Below are 14,374 nucleotides of genomic sequence, written 5' to 3'. Positions count from 1 at the left end.
ACCTGGAGCAGAGGCGGAGCCTTGTTATGACCAATGTTATTACCACAGCAACACATCTCCTGAGGGAGGCGGGGAAGACGCTCACATGCCCGGCTTGGCCCCGGCGACCATCACCATACGCAGGGCGATGCGTTTGTGGAGGTTCCACTTCTCGATGGAGGCGGCCAGACAGATGACGCCCATCAGCAGCAGAGTGGTGTCCTTACAGTACTCAGCTGCCACCTGCACACAGCACAAAGATCAGCTGCCACACCTCCCAGTTCACCCCCCAGTTCACCTCCCTGTTCACCTCCCTGTTCACCTCCCAGTTCACCCCCCAGTTCACCTCCCAGTTCACCCCCCAGTTCTGTCCTGACCCCGGAGGTCGAGTGTCTAAAACAGAGATCACCTCTTCACAGATATTGCTAAAGCTAACCAGTGGAAGATGCTAGCATCTGCTAATCTTCGGTATAATAGGTTGAGGATCAGGGGGCTGGTTGCTAGGCGGCTCGTTTGCCCCCCCCCCCCCCCGTTGTCTGGATGGAAATGTACAGTTTCCCGCTTGTTCCTGTTAATCTGCTCTATTTCCCACCAGAACAGGAACCAGTGTTGTATAAGCTGGCGTCCACTCAACCTTCACCTAAACCCGCTGACACTTGCTCCTCCTGAGCCACGTTAGAATGGCAGCCTGGTACCTCCAGACCATAATTATGGAACAGTAGCACTTGGTTTCCAATAGCCTGTGTTTATGGGGAAAAGCAGGTGTGTGTGTGCGTGTGTGTGTGTGTGTGTGTGTGTGTGTGGGGGGGGGGTGCAGGAGACCATAATAGACTGGGAAGGTTGCATAAAGCTGGCATATTTGTAGAAATGAATCACAAGAGGCTTAAGCAGCGCTAACAGGAAGCTTTGTCACCCTCTGTCCATGTGACTCGGTCACATGACACGTGCAGCTCCTGGTTTATGTAACGCCGATATGACAGGTGAGCAAGACACCAGTGACATCATCGGCGTTAGCAGCTGAGGGGTCTCTTGGTTTCAGGCTGTCGTGGTTGATAACCAACCAACCAACCCCCCACCCCCCCCCCACCCCCACCACTACCACCCCCCCCCCCCCCCCCACCACCACCACCACTACCACCCCCCCACCCCCCCACCCAGTAACAGTAAGATTACAGCTGACCTGTTGATCCGGGGAAATCAATGATTTGGAGTCAAAGGTTGGAAACGTCACCTTTTCTCTGTACGATTCTTTAGATTCTGGGTCGAAGCAGATAAGATCTCCTCCACACTCACCTCGCTGGACTTCAGGACCCCAAAGAGCGGATACAGGAAGGCAGGAACCAGAGCAGCAGCTCCCAGCGGAACGGCCTCGGACACCCAGTAGACGGCCGTCACCATCAGCACGTAGGCGCAGCAGGCCTCCTGCAACACACCAGCCAGGAGCACTCAGGACCCAGAAACCAGGAGGACCCGGCACTGGGATCCAGGACGTGGAGTGGGGAGGGAAACCTGTCGTGGGGATGCTTTGGGAGGGAATCCTGACTGCTGCAGAACCTGAGCGAGCAGCTTTAAATGCTAATGCTAATGCTAATGGCTCTGACTAGTGTAACTGATCCTCTGGATCAGGTGGTCTCTCAACGTGAGACCATGAGGTTGAGCTCTTTGTTGATCTAATCACTGAAGAGGAGACGATAAGAGACAAAAGACGCCTAAACAGCCTCGTCAATGACGACCATCGATCAGGAGATGGGGGGGGGGGGGTGCTTAAGCGCCGAGTCAGCAGCACCAGTACTCATTACTGGGCTGCTAATGGGAGAGCAGCAGCTGATCACGTGGGAAGCTGGGACCAAAACGTGCACACGAGCTCCTAAATGATGGACTTTGACCTTTATTCGACCTCCACCTGAGCTTGAGAGGACCGAGGTTCCCAGAAGTTCATATAAACTCACTTAATCCGCTGCAGGGTTCAGCTGGCAGCCGGACTTCCTGTCCTGACTCACCTGACAGGTGACCTCATCAAACCCTGACAGGAAGTAGACAGGAAGCTGTTCTCCACAACAACTAATTACACCTAATTAAGTGGAAAAACATCAATTTGAGAGTAAAACCAACAAACTAAGAAACCATCTCAACCACCTTTCTGAAGAGAACCCTTCATTTGTTAGCACAAGCTAACGCATTAGCCACTGTGAGGTCGTGTCACACCTCCACCTGCCCCCTCCTGCCGGCACAGCTGCCCCCCCCCCCCACTGACCCGGCCTGACCGCATCCAACAGATGTTCTGTCCCTTTGCAGCTGGACTCAGTAACTCCAAACACACTCCAAACACACTCCAAACACACACGCTTTCACCTCGGTGCCCGGCCACATTCCTGCCAGGCCGGGGGGGCGCTGCTGACGTAAGGGGGCCACGTGGGGACCGAGTCCAGCGCCGGGGCAGGTTGAGCCCCGGTTATGTAATTTAATTAGTTTGGATTGTTTCTTTCCTTTTCTTTGTAGTAACTTTTTGTTCTTTTGTTCTGGCTCAGCCTCATCCTGCGTCTCCTGACATAACAGCAGGGGCCGGAGCCCCGGGGCCAGCTGGGGGGCCAGGACCTGGGCCCCCAGCACCAAGACGGTGTTAGCAACACAAATATGAAAAAGACGCATTTATAACAGAAACAGCCCTGACACACAGCTGGGGGGGGTTACGCAACCGCGCCCTTCAGTTGAAGACACATCTAAGCATCTAAACACGTAAACATCCAAACACGTAAACACCTAAACATCTAAACACCCAAACATCCAAACACCCAAACAGCGAAACATCCAAACACCTAAACACCCAAACACCCAAACACCTAAACACCCAAACATCTAAACATCTAAACATCCAAACACCTAAACACCTAAACACCTAAACATCCAAACACCTAAACATCTAAACATCTAAACATCTAAACACCCAAACATCCAACATCTAAACATCTAAACATCTAAACACCTAAACATCTAAACACCCAAACAGCCAAACATCCAAACATCCAAACACCCAAACACCTAAACACCCAAACAGCCAAACAGCCAAACATCTAAACATCTAAACATCCAAACACCTAAACATCCAAACACCTAAACATCTAAACACGTAAACACCTAAACATCCAAACATCCAAACAGCCAAACAGCCAAACAGCGAAACATCCAAACACCCAAACATCCAAACATCTAAACACCTAAACATCCAAACACCAAACATCCAAACACCCAAACATCTAAACATCCAAACACCTAAACACCCAAACATCCAAACATCTAAACATCTAAACACCTAAACATCTAAACACCCAAACATCTAAACATCCAAACACCTAACATCTAAACACCCAAACATCTAAACATCTAAACATCTAAACAGACTGTTTACGGATCAGCAGCTCCACCCGTCAGAATTCTCAGTTTTTTTCAGACATTTTAAGGAGCTTTGTTGATTCTTTTGGATCCGTTTGGCCTTTTGGTTTTTTAGACTTTATTTTAAGGTCATTTATGCCTCCAAGGCTCAGTTCTCTGGTCTCTGCTTGTGTTTACTGGCTCTCACACCAAAACAACAACAACACCCCACCAATGTCAGCAGCACATGGAGACGTCTCCTCTGCGCCCTGATGAGCGGCATCAGCGATGATCAAAGGGACAGTGTGTCCTCTCTCTCTCTCTCTCACTCACTCACACACACACACACACGCACACACACACACACACACACACACACACACACCACACACACACACACACACACCCTATAAGCACTGACATGGAGCGACCTCGGCGGGAGACTTGGATCTTCTTATTTTGAGGTAATTAAATAGTTTATTTATTCTTCTATTGTTTGTTAATTTAAGGTGATTTAATCAAACAGAAAGTAACTGAGTACATTTCCTGTCGCAGTTGAATCACTTTGATTCATTATTATGAACAATTTCTCCACTAACATTTGTTGAATTCAGCTGCACCTTTATTGTCTAACTGGGTTTGACAGGATCGGGTCCAATTCAAATATAGATATATTATAAAATAAATAAATAAATAAATAAATAAAACTCTTGTGTGAAGCTAACAAATTGGGCAGATAAATTGAGCTGCTCTTCTGTGTTTGGTGTGGAAGGAAAGTTGATATTTGTTCAGAAACAGCACAACTGTGGAAGATCGCAGCTCTTCCAGGAACCACTCGAGCTTTGGGTTCGGGTCGTGGGTCTACAGGTGCGTCGCTGTACTCACGCTCGTGGGGTGGATGAGCGGCAGAGGAAGCAGGGACAGCGGGATCAGCACCACCAGGATCAGTTTCCTCGCCTTCCACAGCTTCCTGAACAGATCCATCCTGGCTGCGGCCTCTAGCCTCATGGATGACCCGGGGCTCTGGGTCGGACCGCTCAGGCAGCAGAAACAGGCGTGAACGACCCGGACCGGACCGGACCGGACCAGTCAAACCAGCCCACCGGAGGAAGGAGGGCGGCGCTCCTGTGGCTGTGCGCCTTGACGCGCACCGGCACCGGTGAGGTGAGGGCCTCGGTTCTGAAAGTTGATGTACAAGAGTTGGACCCTGCGCTACATCCGGGGCCCCTGCATGTCCTCCTGCCGTCCGTTCTGCTCGCCTCTGGGGGGTTTAATGCTGCCTGCATCATCAGGTGAAGCTGTCGGCACTTTTATTAGCCAAGAGGTATATGCTAATTACCGGGCGCTAAGCCCCGCCCCGCCCGCACGACCGTCAGCCAATCAGAAAGTTAGTTAAGTTGCATAAAACTCCTCAAAGTGACTAAAATGCGTAGAAGTGGGTGGATGAAGAAAGGATTATTATCATATTATTGGGTTTTCGAATCGCCTGGAGCCATGGTGGAATTCTGAAAATGAAGATATAAAATGGCCAAATCAAACAAACCACTGGAGATTTTTTTTATTTCTTCATTTTTCTTTATTCTGACACACAGGAAAACCGAATACGCAACAAACAGCCATACATCTGATGAACTTCCGTTGTGGTGTGACAGAAACAGACAGAAAACGATCAGATTTGCAGTAAATTAGGTTTAAATGTACAAAGTAAAGCTGCAGAAGCAGGTTGGGTTGGCGCCGCAGTCCCGCACTGCCCCCTAGAGGCCGGACCGGGCGGTGCGAGCAGTCGCCCCTTCAGAACTCTGAAAACTTTCACCTGTTTTCGAATGAATAATTCATAAAATGAGTACTCAAAACACATGTGCTAGTCTCACTGCCCCCAAACACTGTAATTAGTAATTAATCTCACCAACAACAACCAAACAGCCTGATTTATCCACATTGTGTAAGGAGGATTAATTCTTCACAGGCTGCCTTTTCAAACCAGACATTTCAAAGCATTAAAATCTAACACGTGCAGAAATGATGAGAACAGGTTCGAGTTATTACAAATATGGTGATTCGTAAAATTTGTAAGAAACTGACCGTGATAACATGCCTTTTTTTTGTTTTTTAGTTCATTTGTGTTTGTCTCATTGTTAACCTGTAACCTTACATAACTGAAAACACTTCTAGTTAAGTCCCTCTAACCCTCTTTTATTCTTAAACTGCATGACAATTTTGGCATTTCCTCATCTGTTTTGTGTGTGTGTGTGTGTGAGAGAGAGAGAGAGAGAGAGAGAGAGAGAGAGAGAGAGAGAGAAAGGGAAGTAAATCTGTCTTCGAGTATGAATTTTTAACTTTTTTTCTCACTGCATTAAAACCACTTTTAATTTGAAAAGCCATCAGATTTCGAGCACAGATTTTTATTTTTGATGTAAAATTTTCAGTCTTAAAAAAATTCTAAATAATAAAAAAAATCGGTCTAAAGAAATATCAACGTCATAAAAATTGCAGTTTCAAAAATTCATTCTGGGACATGAAACATCCGGGTACCCAGGGAGAAGAAACGATCACGTCATTCAACATCCAGCCAATCACGTCACGCTCCGCTGATCATGTGACATCCCTACGGTCGCGAGTGTAGACCCAAACATGATAAAAAAAAGTAAAGAATGATAATATTTATCCGTTGGATTGAGACATGATTTTGAAATAATCACATGAAGCGTTAAAAAAAATCACGAAAGCACCGACTCGTTATCCTCACGCGCGTCAGGTTTGGTGCGTCACGTGACCTGCGGATGGTATCTTGATTGGCTGGATGTTGAAAGTGTTAAAAATGAAAAATGAATTTCTGATATCACGGATTTACGTCCATATTAATCTGACATCATGATTTGGGAATTTCAAGAGTTTTTGCTAAATATATTTTTTAAAAAGGGGAAAAAAACAGGACAGATAGCAATGAGGTCATTTGACCACACGGGGGCGGTATATGCGGTTCCGATGGAGCATAACTGGACGATATCTCCCTAATTAGGACTAAAATAATATTGTTAGGTGGAAAATAATGAATGAAAACAACAGCTCAGTAGTTCTCTCAATACTTACCTATTGAAATGACTAATTTAATTATAAAAAATATCTCTTTATTCTTCTATTGTTCAGTATTTTACTATATACAGACTCAAGCCTCTTTAATGCAGTGGGTGGGTGGGTGGGTGGGGGGTGGGGGGGGGTTATGCTCCTCTGGATTACAGTTTACAGATGTAAATAGTGGACATGGAGCCAGAGTGACCTCAGATTAGGGACACATCAGGACACAAATGCTTCCATTTGGAAACCAAATGGAAATCAGTTTGATGTTTGCCAGCTTTTAAATCCTCCCAACACTTTCATCACTTTACTCACCTAAATCCTGGTTCAGCTGACAAAAGATGTTCAGAATATTATTTTTCTGATATTATGTTTCTGGTTCAGCTGCTGCTGCTGCTGCTCTGCTGCTGCTGCTCTGCTGCTGCTGCTCTGCTGCTGCTGCTGCTGCTCTGCTGCTGCTGCTCTGCTGCTGCTGCTGCTGCTCTGCTGTGCTGCTGCTCTGTTGCTGCTGCTGCTGCTGCTGCTCTGCTGCTGCTGCTGCTGTTGCTCTGTTGCTGCTGCTGCTCTGCTGCTGTTGCTCTGCTGCTGCTGCTGATGCTGCTGCTGCTGCTGCTGTTGCTCTGCTGCTGCTGCTGCTCTGCTGCTGCTGCTGCTGCTGCTGCTCTGCTCTGCTGCTGCTCTGTTGCTGCTGCTGCTGCTGCTGCTCTGCTGCTGCTGCTGCTGTTGCTCTGTTGCTGCTCTGCTGCTGCTGCTGTTGCTCTGTTGCTGCTGCTGTTCTGCTGCTGTTGCTCTGTTGCTGCTGCTGCTCTGCTGCTGCTGCTGTTGCTGCTGCTGCTCTGCTGCTGTGTTGCTGCTGCTGCTCTGCTGCTGCTCTGCTGCTGCTGCTGCTGTGCTGCTGCTCTGCTGCTGCTGCTGCTGCTGCTCTGCTGCTGCTGCTGCTGTTGCTCTGTTGCTGCTCTGCTGCTGCTGTTGCTCTGTTGCTGCTGCTGCTGCTGCTGTTCTGCTGCTGTGCTGCTGCTCTGCTGCTGCTGCTGTTGCTCTGTTGCTGCTGCTGCTGCTCTGCTGCTGCTGCTGCCTGCTGCTGCTGCTCTGCTCTGCTGCTGCTCTGCTGCTGCTCTGTTGCTGCTGCTGCTCTGCTGTCGCTGCTCTTCCTCTGACCTGCCTCACAGTGATCACCACTAATCAGGTTCCTGCTCCAGCAGGACGCGTCTCCTAACGCAGCCAGATCCTGCGGCGCGGATCAAATGGAAGCTCAGACGAGCTGCGGGGGTCTAAACGTCTCCTGGCCTCAGAGTCACGGCACATTTATCTTTTTCTAATCTGCAGCCACTTGCTTGTCTGCCAAATGAAGCCAAAGCTGCAGGTAATGAGCCTGAAGGCTCATAAATCCACAGAGCAGAGCTGCACAAGCACCAGTTGAGTTCTCCTCGAATCTAAATTCCGTCTCTGTAGCAGACAAACAAGGTCAAACCTTCCTGAGACAGAACCGATCCTGTCCTTGTGGAAGGACAACGATCAAAGTGAGTAATGGGACACCTTCGGGTGTCGCCCTTCCAGATGTGTACTTACTCCGCCCATTTTATGGACCCGATGTGACAGCAGTCCTGCGTCCTGGTGGACAGGCTGGACAGGCTGGGAGGCTGGACAGGCTGGACAGGTGCCATGTTGGGCGGCTCATCTTGGGTGGAGCAGACATGTTCCACCTCCCTGTCCTCCTCCTCTCCCGTTGGAGGCGCCATTTCCCAGTCGCCAGCGCAGACAGGTCACGTGATGACAAACGTCTCCCAACCAAGCAGGCGAAGTGACTGGTGATCCACAAATCACCGTTCATGTTGGCGCTGGTTCCGGGGCACCGTGAGAGGACGCTGCTGCAGGGGCTGGTGGAGGATTACGCCGCTGCTACTTGATCCCGCCTCTCTGGGGTCAGGCGCAGCAGGTGCTCGCCAAGAGACGCTTTAAGCATGATAAAGATGAATCCAATCACCGAGAATCCTTCAATCCACAACCCCCCGCTGCTGATGTGATGATGTTGTGTCTGGCTCTGAACGACCTGAGGAGCCCTCGTTTGAGGAGTGATGGGTCCAAAAAGAAGAAAGGGAGCAAAATCAAAAGTCCTCAGCTGCCACCTCAAGTCTCAGATCAATAAATCATGAATCCGAATCACATCTGGCTAAAACAACCTTTTCTGTCTCAAACGTTCCAGCCACTGAAACACAGCCGTGCCTGTAGCATTGCAAGCTAACTGGCTTCTGCTCGTTTCCAAAAACGTTTACAGTCGCGTCGTCTCGTCATTTTTTAGGCTCGAGTCGCCAAAAACACATGAAAAAGACTTCCTGAACATGAAAACTCCTCTTTCGAAACGTTGGGGGATAAAAGCTGCTGCTGCTAAAACCATACATGCTAACACGGGTGTCACAGCAAAGGAATAAACAGAATAAAGGTCCTGGTTCAGCTTGTGTCCATCTGTCCTGGAGGTCACCGACCCCAGAGGCTCGTGCACGACATCTGATCCAAGCGCCAGTGAACGTGAGGGAGTTCATGCACGTGTGAGCGGGTCGGCTGTGTTTTGCTCTTATATAAGAGTGTTTAATGTGCTCTGAGATGTCGCATCAGGGATTAGTTTGATGTGCGCTGACGGAGACGCTCGCTCCACCTCTGTGCACGTGAGCAAACAGACTGATGAAAATAACCACCAACACGCCTGTGCACGAGAACGCAGCGCTGCTTCATCGCTTTGATCATCAATGGTCAAAAGACAAATGTCATTGGACTAAAGCGGCTCCGCTGCACGTCGCTGCCCCCCCCCCCCCCCACACACACACCACCACACCAACCCATCATCACCACCACCATCCATCACCACCACCATCATCACCACCATCATCACCACCACCACCACCATCATCACCACCATCAGCATCCCCACCATCACCATCAGTCAGCACCATCATCATCACCACCACCATCATCACCACCAGACCAGCATCACCACCATCAGCACCACCACAAGCACACCACCACAACCAGCCATCACCAGCAGCACCCAGCATCACCACCAGCATCATCACCACCATCACCATCATCAGCATCACCATCATCAGCACCATCATCAGCACCACCAGCACCACCACCACCAGCATCACCACCAGCAGCACCACCACCACCACCAGCAGCAGAAGCACCACCACAGCACACACCAGCAGAGACACCACCAGCACCAGCACAGCAGCAGCACCACCACACACCACCACCAGCACCAGCATCAGCACCACCACCACCACCACCAGCACCAGCACCACCAGCACCACCACCACCAGCATCATCAGCAACACCAACCAGCAGCACAGAAGCAGCACCACCACCAGCACCAGCACCAGAGCATCACCACCACCACCACCACCACCAGCAACCAGCAGCAGCACCACACAGCACCACCACCAGCAGCATCACCAGCACCAGCAGCACCACCAGCAGCACCACCACCAGCAGCACACCAACCAGCAGCACACACCAAGAAGCACATCAGCAGCACCACCAGCAGCAGCACCACCAGCACCAGCATCAGCAGCACCAGCAGAGCACCAGCAGCAAACCACCAGCACCACCAACACCAGCATCACCACCAGCAGCACCACCACCACCACCAGCAGCAGCAGCCCCACCACCAGCAGCACCAGCAGCAGCACAACCACACAGCACCAGCACCAACAGCAGCACCGCACACCACCACCACCACCACCGCACCAGCAGATCAGCAACCACCACACCACCACCAGCACCAGCAGCAGCACCACCACCACCACCACCAGCACCAGCACCCCCAGCACCACCACCACCAGCATCAGCAGCACCACCACAAGCAGCACCACAGCAGCACACCACCACCAGCACCAGCACCAGCAGCAGCACCACCACCACCACCACACAGCACCCAGCCAGCAGCAGCACCAGCAGCAGCACCACCACCAGCAGTCACCAACAAGCACCAGCACCACCAGCAGAACCAACAACCAGCAGCACCACCACCAGCAGCACCACCAGATAGCACCAGCAGCACCACCAGCAGCAGCACCACCCGCAGCAGCAGCAGCACCAGCAGCAGCACCAGCAGCAACACCACCAGCTATCCACACCACCACCAGCACCACCAGCAGCACCACCACCACCACCAGCAGCAGCAGCACCACCACCAGCAGCACCAGCAGAGCACCACCACCAGCACCAGCACCAGCAGCAGCACCACCACCACCACCACCACCAGCACCAGCATCAGCAGCACCACCAGCACCACCACACCAGCACCAGCACCACCAGCACCACCACCAGCAGCACCAGCAGCAGCACCACCACCACACCACCAGCACCACCAGCAGCACCACCACCAGCATCACCACCACCAGCATCACCACCAGCATCACCACCACACCAGCACCACCACCAGCACCACCACCATCACCACCATCAGCACCACCACCACCACCAACCATCACCACCAGCATCACCAGCACCACGACCAGCACCAGCAGCACCACCATCAGCACCACCACCACCAGCACCACCACCAGCACCACCACCAGCACCACCAGCAGCACCACCACCCCAGCACCACGCCACCAGCACCACCAGCACACCAGCAGCACCAGCACCACCAGCAGCACCACCACCAGCAGCACACCACCACCACCAGCACCACCACCACCAGCACCACCAGCAGCACCACCAGCACCACCAGCAGCACCACACCACCAGCACCACCACCAGCACCACCAGCAGCACCACCAGCAGCAGCAGCACCACCACACCAGCAGCACCAGCACCAGCAGCACCACCAGCAGCAGCACCACCACCACCAGCACCACCACCACCAGCAGCACCAGCAGCACCACCAGCAGCACCACGCCACCACCACCACCAGCAGCACCACCACCACCACCAGCACCACCACACCAGCAGCAGCACCAGCAGCACCACCAGCAGCACCACGCCACCACCACCACCAGCACCACCAGCACCACCACCAGCAGCACACCACCACCACCAGCACACCACCACCAGCACCACAACCATCACCACCAGCACCACCAACCACCACCATCACCACACCACCACCAGCACCACCAGCACCACCATCATCACCATCACCACCATCATCACCATCACCATCATCACCACCCTCATCACACCACACCACCATCACCACCACCACCACCATCCCCATCATCATCACCACCATCATCACCACTCACCACCACCACCAGCATCACCACTCCACCACCACCATCATCACCACCACCACCATATCATCACAAACTCCACCACCATCACCACAACCACCTGACAACCACCACCAGCACAACCACCAGAATAAGATCACCACCACAAACCAACCAGCAAACCACCACCACATAAAACAAAAAAAAAGAAGCATCAACAACCACACAACACAGAATCACCCACCACCCCACCACCAGCAACCACCACAAGCATCAAATAAAAATAACAGAAGCAAAACTAACCACCACAACCACCAGAATAACCAGAACAAAACAAGAACCAACAAGCAGCACCAACCACCAAACATCACCAAGCCAAAAGAAAAAACAAGCAACCAACAATATCACACAATAACCACAAGTCATCACCAATCACCATCCATCACCACCATAATACTCACCAAAAAACACATAAAAAAAACCACCATCACCATCATCATCACAACCATCATCACCACTCCCCCACCACCACCATCTCACCACTCCACCACCACCATCATCACCACCACCACCATCATCATCCCCACTCCACCACCATCACCACCACCACCATGACCACCACCACCACCACCCCACCATCTCATCCTCACCCACCAACCACCACCACCATCCCACCACCACACACCACCACCACCCCTCATCATCACCACCACTCCCCCCCCATCACCACCACCACCATCACCACACCCCCGCACACCACATCCACCCCGCCATCCTCACCCAGCACCCCCCCCCGCCCCACACCCCATCCCACCACACCTCACCGCACCCTCATCCCCCGGACCCCACCAGCCAACACCACCACCACCAGCACCCACCCTCACCACCTCATCCCCCTCACCACCATCCTCCCCCTCACCACTCTCACCACCATCCTCCACCACCAACCACCACCATCACCACCAGCCAGCAACCCTCACCATCATCAATCCACCCCAACCCACCCCTCCAACCACCCCACCAACACCCCCATCCCCCCCACCACTCCGCCACCCACCCCCCCACCTCCTCCACCACCACATCACCACCCCTCACCGCCACCCCACCTCCCACCCGACCCCCCCCCATTACACCACCACCATCCTCTCACCTCCCCACCACCCACCCACGCGCCCCCCACCCCCCCCTCACCCCTGCACCCCAGCACCAGCACCTCCACCACCAGCAATCACCACCACCACGCCTCCACTCACCACCACCCCCACCACCCTCCCCATCACCACCACCATCACCCCGCCACCCCACCACCCACCATCCTCATCCACCCCACCACCATCCCCTCACCACCCACCACCACCACCCTCCCCCACCCCCATCATCATCATCACCACTCCATCACCACCACCACCACCCTCTGAAGCTCCTGCCTCTGCTCCTCAGTGATCCTCCTGCAGCAGCTGGTCACCACCAGGATCAGGAGCCCTTCCAAGCTCTCCTGTGTCCGAGCTGTTGGTGTAAATAATGCAGCCTGTGGCAGCAGCTCCGCCCTTCTTCTTCTTCTTCTTCGTGTGAGAGGAGTGTGAGCGGAAGAGAGAGAGCGAAGAAAAAAAAAACGAAGCGAAAGCGCTGTTTTTCCTATTCTTTTCTTGTATGTGTGTGAATGCTGGATATATAGTTTGATTTTGTGTGGTGTTTTCGAGTTTATATTGTTTTAAGGAGGGTGTGTGAGAGTTTTGTGTGGCGGCCGACCGCGTGCGGCCGTCATGGCGGCCAACGCGGGTTGACCGGCTTGAGCAGGAAGCACGGAGTCAAGGTGGGTGCGGGCTCCGTGCTTAGTGTGGAGGAGGTGGCTCTGGCTGTGGGCCAGAAAATTGGCCACAATTCAATTAAATCTGCCGCCCGTATGAATAGGGCAGTAGTGCTGTTCCTAAGCAAGGGGAACAGGTTAATATGTTAGTGGAGACGGGGATCACGGTGGGCGGACAGTTCGTACAGGTTACTCCGCTAACACTGCCGGCGGCACGGATCACCCTATCCAACGTGCCGCCGTTTATTAGTGATGAGTTCCTGATACGGGAGCTGTCGCGGCATGGGAAGGTGGTCTCTCCCATCCGCAAAATGTTATCAGGGTGTAAGTCACCCTGCTGAGACACGTAGTGTCTCACCGCAGGCAAGTCCATATGATCCTCAATAATAAGGCGGAGGAGTTCAACTATCGGTTCATCGTCAGGGTAGATGACTTCGATTACACCCTTTTTGCAACCTCCTCCGCCCTCAAATGTTTCAATTGCAGAGAGGAGGGTCATCTGGCGAGGGCTTGTCCGAACCGTGTGGCCCCGGACGCGCCGGCGGCGGGGCCCGCCGCCCCGCGCCCGCGGCACCGCCGGCCCCGCGGCCCGTTCCGGCGGCAAGGCGTCGGTGGCTCAGTGCGGAGGAGAGCTCCGCTGCCCCGGACGGGGCGGTAGCGGAGAAGCGGGACGAGTGTGCGTGTGAGAGTGAGGTGAGTGGAGGGAGCGAGAGTGTTGAAATGGTGGTGGAAATGAGTGGTGGAGTGGTGGTGAATCAAGGGGGAAGGTGGACTTAACTGGGGTGGTGAGTGATTTGAGTGGCGTGATGACTGATGGTGTGTGTGATTTGAATGAACTGGAAAAAAATGGTGAGGTGATGAGTGAAACAGGAAAAATGGGTGAAGCAGGAGAGACTGGGGACACGATCCAAACAGGTAAGCTAGGTGGAGT

The 14,374-nt window shown here is 52.8% G+C and overlaps 1 protein-coding gene across 1 annotated transcript in view; it reads right to left on the bottom strand.

Annotated features, from left to right (window-relative positions):
• The window catches only part of slc13a4 (solute carrier family 13 member 4), a 9,725-nt gene extending 5,086 nt beyond the window's left edge, over positions 1-4,639 (bottom strand). The window contains exons 1-4 of the mRNA XM_057022648.1: positions 4,234-4,639; positions 1,273-1,401; positions 86-222; positions 1-2 (exon numbers count right to left, since the gene is read on the bottom strand). The exon at positions 1-2 is cut by the window's left edge and continues 174 nt beyond it. Coding sequence (XP_056878628.1) covers positions 1-2; positions 86-222; positions 1,273-1,401; positions 4,234-4,356 — 391 coding nt within the window. The 5' untranslated portion in view covers positions 4,357-4,639. The remainder of the gene's footprint in view (positions 3-85; positions 223-1,272; positions 1,402-4,233) is intronic.
• Between the last annotated feature and the right edge of the window lie 9,735 nt (positions 4,640-14,374).

Source organism: Takifugu flavidus, chromosome 22 (genome assembly GCF_003711565.1).
Source record: "Takifugu flavidus isolate HTHZ2018 chromosome 22, ASM371156v2, whole genome shotgun sequence".
NCBI classification, from domain to species: Eukaryota; Metazoa; Chordata; class Actinopteri; order Tetraodontiformes; family Tetraodontidae; genus Takifugu; species Takifugu flavidus.
Note: the sequence above shows the minus strand (reverse complement) of the source record. Positions and strands in the feature narration are given on the sequence as shown.